This window comes from Poecilia reticulata, unplaced genomic scaffold (genome assembly GCF_000633615.1).
Source record: "Poecilia reticulata strain Guanapo unplaced genomic scaffold, Guppy_female_1.0+MT scaffold_196, whole genome shotgun sequence".
Taxonomy (NCBI): domain Eukaryota; kingdom Metazoa; phylum Chordata; class Actinopteri; order Cyprinodontiformes; family Poeciliidae; genus Poecilia; species Poecilia reticulata.
In genome coordinates, this window is record NW_007615020.1 from 451,545 (window position 1) to 460,400 (window position 8,856).

The 8,856-nt window shown below is 39.0% G+C and overlaps 1 protein-coding gene across 1 annotated transcript in view; it reads right to left on the minus strand.

Annotated features, from left to right (window-relative positions):
• LOC103460182 (neural proliferation differentiation and control protein 1) overlaps window positions 1-8,856 on the minus strand; it is a 45,745-nt gene that overhangs the window by 27,312 nt on the left and 9,577 nt on the right. Inside the window, 1 exon segment of the mRNA XM_017303182.1 lies at window positions 2,392-2,559. Within this exon segment, the coding sequence (XP_017158671.1) occupies window positions 2,392-2,559 (168 nt within the window).

The window sequence follows — 8,856 nt, forward strand, 5'->3', positions numbered from 1 at the left end:
GATCTCCTCCCTGCTCTGCATAATTACTCCGCTCAGTCAGAAACAGCCAATCAGAACTAGCAGTAATCAGCTAGCCGCCATGCTATCAGGAAGGTTTCATTCAGTAACTCAGGATTGTTTATTGTAATGGATCCTATATTTGCCTTTGAATGTTAAGTTTTATACTTGAATCTTTTGGCAATGTTGAGAGGTTTTATTTTGGCTCTTTGCATTATTTAGCTGCTTCAGAGCCTCCATATGTTATCAGTCTGTTAAAGATAGTATTATTGATAGTAGTACAATTTGCACAATGCCTGTTTTGTTTTGTTTTTTCTTGGAAAAAGCTATTTAAAATTCATGGTTCCTTTTTCCACATAATGTAACCGTAGTGCTTATGATTAAAAAAATTATTATTATGTGATCGGTATCGGTGATCGGCCCTCCTGGGTGTTCGGAATTGGTATCGGCAGGAAAAAACCTGATCTCTAATTTAAAGTAGTGTTAAGTGTATTTTCAAAAATTCTATTTTGAGCATATATTTTAAAATATACACAAAATATATTTACAATATGTTTTAAATATACTTGAGCAAGTGTATATTTACACTTGGGCAAATATGTATTTTGTTCACTTAAAGTATACTTTTATATATTAAAAGTATATTTTGGTACATTTATGTTTAAGTGTGTTTAAAGTTATAATTTCGAAATTGGTACAAGTATACTTTTAGTATACTTCAAATATATTTATAGGTAGTACACTTAATACTTAGTATACTTAAAGGGTACCTTCACAAATGTAAGTATGTTTGAAATATACTAGAGTATACTTTTATTTTCCACCTGGGCAGCCACACATGGTCGCTAACAGAGTTCTTATGTTTTATTTATATCACCCTTAAATGTTTCAGATCATCAAACAAGTGTCAGTATTAGTCAGAATTAACCAAAGTTAATGCAAAAAGTAGTTTTAAAATGATTTCATTTATCAAGATTAGAAAAAGCTATCCAAACCGATATAGCTGTTTAAAAATGTAATTGCTTGCATTGGATTAACTTCAGTTTTGATTCAGTTTTATTACGGCCTGAATAAAACACTGACTGTAATAAGGGGTGTTTTATTCAGACCTAAAACAAAGATATCACGTAGGCTGGCAGATTTGACATGAATTCCTTCTCATCCAAATCCTTTTCAATTCTTTGCTGGTAATTAGTAACTATGGTTTGAAATCAGGGCTTCTGCTGGGATGCATGAAGTCCTGACCTCCCATTGAAAGGTACTGCTGTCAAAAACCTCCAGGATGTACGGAGCTGTACTGCTATGACTGAGAAAGGTCAAGTTTCCCTCCATAGATTGTGTTCCAAATTTTGTCATAATGACATGTCTGTGGAGATTAAATGAACTGAATTAATTACTCAGCATTCAAAGATCCAGGAAACCCTTGTGTGTAATGATAAGACACATTACCATTAACTGTTTAGATCTCCTTATGCTGGCTGTTGTTGGCATCGAATGTTCTGTGTAAATAGTCAGGAACTAATCCCACACACAGTCTAGCAACATGCATGTTATATTGTAAAAATATTTCCCATGTTAGAGGCTAAATATCTGTCTCTATGTTTGAAGCATAACTTCTCAGACATTTATGACAAAGTGCTACACATCAGGGTAAAGATGAGGGAAGGTGACATTCTCAGAAGAATAATACTCAGAAACAGCAACATGTTCTGTCTGGACCTCAATCTGACTCAGCAAAAAATGAAATAAGACTAATTCAATCTGCCAATAAAGACAGAAGAATTACAACAATTGGGGTTGCTTCAAGTTTTAAAGTCATAATATTCAGCTAGGAAAGTAAGAAGCTGTGTCTGACTTGTTGCCAGCAGTTTTCCAAATACCTACTGTAGTGACTATTTGTTCCAAAACTTAAATTCAAAAATCAAAAAACTCAAAACTCGAAGGTGATCAAAACAAAAGTGAATCCAACTCAAATAGTCACCTGATGCACCGTGGATTCTGGTTTACGCAGCACAAAAGGATCAAAAAGTCAAAATATAGTTCTTTGGTTTTATTTGACTGTTCAGGCAAAAAGATACAGGCTTCTGCTCTGACTCCTGTACCTGTTCTCTGACTGATGACTAGTGAGACTGATGTGACCGATTCTAAAGGCTGGTAAAAAACCTTATGACCAGCACGTGCATAATAAGCTACCTAAGAGACCCACCTATTTATACCGTGAAATACCCACATCCCAACCTGAAGTTCATTAAGTGAATTGCTAATCAAAGAACTTATTCTAAACAACAAATTAAACAAAAATTCTAATGATAAATCAACTAGAAAATAAACAAATAATAATAAACTAAACAATTTAAATTAACCAAAATATGGGAAAATAGCTCCTACACCTACCTTTAGCAGCCTGAGCAGAATGATGAAAATGTCTTCTCGTGTCGACACAGCGGCCATGATGATCCTCCACCAGAGGGTACAGGCAGGACCCGCAGTGTGAGCTGCCTTGTCGGCAGAAGTGCCGTCCTGCTCGGGCACAGTCCAAATTGTGAGGACATAAGTTAGAACCTGAGGAGGAAGACACAGCACAGGTTGGACATGCTCAAATGTCTCAGGTGCTTAAGTTTTAAATTGTAACAACATAAACAAGTGTGCTTTTGTTGCTCCCTTCATGAGACTATTTGCTTATAAATTATTGGTCTCAACTGACTAAACATAATGAACAACTTTTGCGTTGATTCTTTACATTATTCCTTTGCTGTGGATTTATAAGCAACAAATGTTAAAAGAATAATTCCACATTTATTTTTTATCAACCTGCTGTTAGCCAGAGTTGGTGCTTTACAACTGGATGATTTGTTTACAATACTTACTATATACTTACCAAACTTATTTTCTCTTATTTGTTATCAGATTGTAAACTCATATTTTACAAAACAAGCAAGGACAAAATGTTTTCATAAAAGTGTATTTATTAGAAAATCAAACAAGCAGATAGCCAGCCCGTAGTTGGGGGATTATGAACAAATATTCCTACAATTTAAGTTGATAAAACATGAGGAGACAGTGACAGGTCAGCAGGAGGGAGACTGGAAGATTCTGGAAAGCTGCATCCAAACCTGGACGCAGGCAGCGTCCTCCTGAACGCTGCCTGCATGAAACAATTAAAAATAAATAATAATGAAGAAAGTTCACACTTCACATAAGAAGCCAGTTGAAGGAAAGTGTATATTTCTCTCTTACACACACACACACACACACACACACACACACGCACACACACAAAATAATATGAATTTACAAACTAAAAAATTCAGAGGAAAGGAATATTAGTAATTGATATTGGAAGAAAACACTGGGCAAAGTTTAGAAGATACTAACATCTTCAGAAGCATCAAAATCTCCAGAGAAGATTGTTATATTTTGATATACGTATCAAATGGTAGATATACAAACACATTAAACACTTCATATTGCCCTTTGAGCCGCTAAGAACAAATAAACAGCGGAAAACGACAGAGTGACTTGCTGAGATCAGGCTATGGTTAGCGGGGAAATGTGTCAGCCGAGCCTGAGCTGCCCAGCCATGTTAGTGGAGCTATGCTGCTCCAAAAGAAGCCTAATTTTGGATTAACTAAGTGGATACATAAACCTATGAGGGCTACTTTCTCACCTAAAAACATCTTAAAACAACTTTTTTTTTTTTTTTTTTACAAATTAATGGTGTACTCACTTCTATTTACCACTGCTGGCGCAGTGCAATTGAAGCCATCTTGCTGGCTCAGGTCTGGAGACGAGACGGGTCTGCCTGCTGACTGGTGTGGAAAGCCTCCATGCTCTGGCTTTTKAAAATAAAACAAACTAAAATAAAAACTCAGGCTATTCTTCTTGAGTGACCAAATATCCGTGAAATGATCAAGATTGTCTGTCTGCATTCTATATAATGTCCAAATGGCCCCTTTATAAGCAGCAGGGCTGGCCCAAGCCTCCATGGGGCCCTGAGCAACATGTGGTTTYKGGGCCATGTTAGCAGAACTATGGTGCTCCAAAAGAAGCCTCATTTTGGATTAACTAAATCCAAAATACCGTATTTTCCGCACTGTAAGGCGCACCTTCAATGAACGGCCTATATAAGGCGCATAGAATAGACGATTTGTTCTGTACTCTATTATTACACATCCACATCTGTAAAGGAGTGGTCCACGAGTACTCTATATAGTAGTCTGCCCCAGTCTTGTTTCACTCATGGTGTTGCGATATTGTGCCCAACTGCTTTCTGGGTAACACAGACCAACCGACACGCTGCCGCCGCAGTCTCTGTCTCTCTTCCCCAGCCCCTCCCCCCCTGGCTTTAAATGTATTATCAAAGTTTATTAACAAACCAGCGTTCTGACAACTATCCCAGCATGCACCGCGCACTTCTTCTTCTACGGGGGAAAATGAAGTCGGCAGCTGCTTACCGTAATTGCTAGACCTGTTGTGGCTCAATATTGGTCCATATATAAGACGCACCGGATTATAAGGCGCATTGTCGGCTTTTGAGGAAATTGAAGGTTTTTAGGTGCGCCTTATAGTGCAGAAAATACGGTAATTATTAGCATTATTTTTGCTAATAATGCGGATTGCTGCAATCAACAGTCAGACTATTAGATCATTCACACACCTGCTATAAACCTATTGTATCTCTGACAGTGCTGTTTGCATTATATCCTATATTCATGTATCATATAGGATGCATTTATCGGCCAGCCAATACTTCCATGTGAAGCCAATCTTATCCACTGATCTTATCTACCTCTTCAAAGGTTTAAAGATCAGCCTCTGTTCTCTTCTGCTCTGCAGTGAGAGGTTTGACTGACAGACCGGCCCACCAGGCCAGGTCTGCATGTTTGAAGTTAACAATATTCCCCCTATTATGACTATTGTCACTCTTGTCCTCTTTCTTTTCTCTCTCGATGGATAAGTCCTTTTTTGTGACATTGTTTTGCTAACTTGTCTTCCACCGGTGCTTTGGAGGTTTGGACGCAGCTCTGGACATTGCAGCTCATATTACCAGTGAAGTGTGACTGACTGTGGGCACCAGGGGGCCCTCAAGAGCAATTTATTTTTGGCGGCTTAGTTTGCTTATGCTTTGGACTGGCCCTAGTAAGTGGGGCAGAGAGAACTTCTGAATCAAGCCACTTGTCTCATTAAAAACAAACAAAACTGAAATTGAGCACTCGTTATCCATTTTCGTTTTGTGCACAAAATCAGAAATTGGATAACGTTTCGGTTCGGGGTCCATGTATTCTCTGGCAGTTCTTTTTTTCGAACAAAAATAGACTTGTTTTTTCGATTTTCATTTATTAAACCAAAATCGGAAATCGGATAACAGACCATTCGGGTCCGATTTCTCGTCTTGATTTAAGAGATGAAAAAACTAGTCTTTTTTTTCCAAACGAAAATAACTGCTGATTGCCTAAAAACGTTCTTACGCTAAGAGGTGTTGCGTTGAAGGAAAAAGTCAACAAACTTGGCGATACAGCAAACAAAGCTGGTTTATTAAACTTGTTCACGGACACAGCTGTGTCTCATGTTCTCCGATTACCCCTTGTGTATTTAATCACCTGTGTTCCATGCTCCTTGTCTATACTGTCTTTGTCGTGTCAGCCTGTGTCTCCCTGCTGCCTGTTTTTTGGAGTTATTCCAGTTCTGAGCTCCTAGCCTTCTGCTCATCTGTGCTGCCTGAAATTTTTGTGTTTTGTATGTCATCATTAAAACCATCATCATTATTGCATTGAACATGGGTCGTCTGCTTCCATCCTCAATATTCTACAATCGCACCGTGACTTAGCAGGTCTGCTAGCAGCTCGTTTCTCTGACGGTAATAAAGACGAGAAAAGCAGAGAAGTTGGTCAGAGTTCTGAGCTGCTGTTCTGTGCCAAGAGTGTAAAACACCAGAACTACATAACATTAGCTTTGGTGTGATGTGAATTTGAATTAGTGGCTGCACCAAGTGTGTTTTATCATTATGTTTGGGCCATGAATATTTTTTATAAGACAAAATAAACTATCTGGGTTAATTTAGTCCATCACAATCAGAATCTTGAGGTTCTCCGTTGCTGAGTGTCGATGCAAATCAGCGGAGAAATGAACGCAGCTGCTGCGCTCCAGACCGTAATATAGAGAATCTCCCCACTGGACTAGAACCGAACCAAATCACACCTTAACCTGTTATCAAGAGCAACTTGCCACTGGAAAGTGTCTGGTCTTGCGGAGCTCGGGTAACTGTTGTGCTGTTCGTGGCTGTACTTTAATAATCAGACCAAGTTTAATTTGTGGCAGCAACAGGTGTGTCTTGAACGTGCTCCAAAACAAAGGCGGTAGCTTTCATCTTGCCTACCGACAGATAAGGAAAGAAAAAGAGTTTGGCTAAAAATTAAAAGCTTTGAGAGAACCCAAAATGTGTGCTTATTTCATTGTGTGGATAGAAAGCCATCCGAAGCAACTGAGTCAGTGAAGTGGCTAACTATGCTAGTGCAGGTTATTTGCGGCATTAGCTGTAGGTAGTGGTAAAACAATTTTGCTACATTTAACCCTTGTTTGTACGAGGACTGAGGCAAACGAAGATGACTGTGGCAAATGATACAAGCTTTACAGGTGTGGGGTCACAGTTGGACCCCATTTGCAGACAAAAGGGTTAAACCATGATAGCTGGTGTTCCCACAAAAGCTGGTTAGCAAGCTGCTAACATGTAAACAAATTGCGGTTCCGGTTTGCGGTGGAAGTTGCGCCGCACGCAAAGCCTCATGGGGGCTAGGAAAAAGGTGAATAAAAAAGCTGGGTTTGAGGCGGGCCTCCTTAGCAGGGTCCTAAGATGGCAGCTACAAGGACACACCCACAAGATATCAAACATTTACCATACCATACCAACTTTATTTATAAAGCACTTTAAAACAACAATAGCTGATACAAAGTGCTGTACATTAAAACACAACATAACAAAAAAATAAATAAATAAAAAAACTCTTACAGTTTAAAAACAAACATGCAATTTAAAACTAGATCCTGCTGGAGTTGAAAGCCTAATCAAATAGATGGGTTTTAAGACGAGTTTTAAAAGTTTCACACAGACACAGGTTCATTTTCACACTCTAGAATTCAAATCATTAAAGAAAAACGTATTGCTTCTTAACACTTGCTGATTCTGATTTTGGGCGATACTTATTTTTTTTGTCTGAAATGTTGCTAAATATAACAAGAAACAGTGAGACGACTGTTAACTGCAAGCGGGTTTGTCAATCAGAATCTCACAGCAGAGCAATAAAAGACTGTGGTTGATTTTCAGACTTTTGCCAAGGTAGATAGGATTGGTGAATAAAATCGACTTTGTATGCAAGTGTTGGCTGATCAAAGATCTCCCAAAATTAAGAGAATCAGGCCAATTTATCGGCTGACCGATTTGTCTGTACATTCCTAATATGCTGTTTTACATTTTTATAGAACTTGTTTGGTGTGACTGAACACACTGCCCAGGAAGCAGCAGAGGTGTGAGGCTGAAGTGGACTGAACAGGTTCTGGAGGTGCTCATCATACTGCAGCAACATCATTTTCAGTCTGCCATCAATATTGGCCCCTTTACTTTAGTTTCATTATTAATATAACTCCCAGCTCCACAGGAAACCTGGACATGGGTTGCCATGACAACCGCCATGGCAACTGAGGGCAGTGACATAATCAGAGGGATGTGACTCACTGCAAGAATACACAAGTCTTGGATGGTTTACCTCAAGCAGGAGTTTCACATTAAAAGGCAGGCATGAGAACAATTGTCATTTAACTGCTCTTCACAAATACACTGCAGGAAAATAGATGTTAGAGTTGCTGCATGTTGGGGTGATGTGGTGGCGCAGGGGTAAAGCACACCCCACATATGAAGACGTTAGTCTTCATACGTCAAATGCAGACATCACAGGTTTGAGTTCTGGCCTGGTGACATTTACCTCATGTCTTCCTCCTCTCTCATTAACCACTTTCATTTCTAACCACTCTCAAATGAAGACAGCCTGAGACAAAAAAGAGTTTAAAATAGTTGCTGCATGTCTTGCAGCTGAAAGTGTATAGCTGTCAAGCTTTGAAACATCAGAGACTCAACAGCTTTTTGATGAAAGGTGAACTGAACCCATTAATCTATGAAAAGCTTTACCGCCGGACGTTGCCAAACAAAAGACAATACCCTATTTCTCTGAGCCATAAAGAGAGGAAGACGAGCTCCTAGACTGAATAAAATCAAATCAAATCAAATTTTATTTGTATAGCACCTTTCAGCAACGAGGCATTTCAAAGTGCTTTACATCATAAAAGCACAAAGACACAAAGTCATAGAACACACAGTCAACAGTTGAAGCATTACATCGTTACACATCAGATTATTGATGTTTCATGATTATGTCTCAAACTAATTATGTCTCTAGGTGGGTTTTTAGTCGAGATTTAAAGGAACTCAGTGTTTCAGCTGTTTTACAGTTTTCTGAAAGTTTGTTCCAGATTTGAGGTGCACAGAAGCTGAATGCTGCCTCTCCATGTTTAGTTCTGGTTCTGGGGATGCAGAGCAGAACCAGAACCAGAACACCTGGAAGTTGGTACAACAACAGCAGATCTTTAATGCATTGTGGTGCTAAGTTGTTCAGTGATTTATAAACTAACAGTACTTTAACCCTGAGCTACAGGGTGTCAGTGTAGGGGCTTTAAAACTGGGGTGATGTTTTCCATCTTCCTGGTTTTAGTCAGAACAGCAGCAGCAGCGTTCTGGATCAGCTGCAGCTGGATGATTGATTTTTTTAGGCAGACCTCTGAAGACGCTGCTGCAGTAATCAATACAACTAA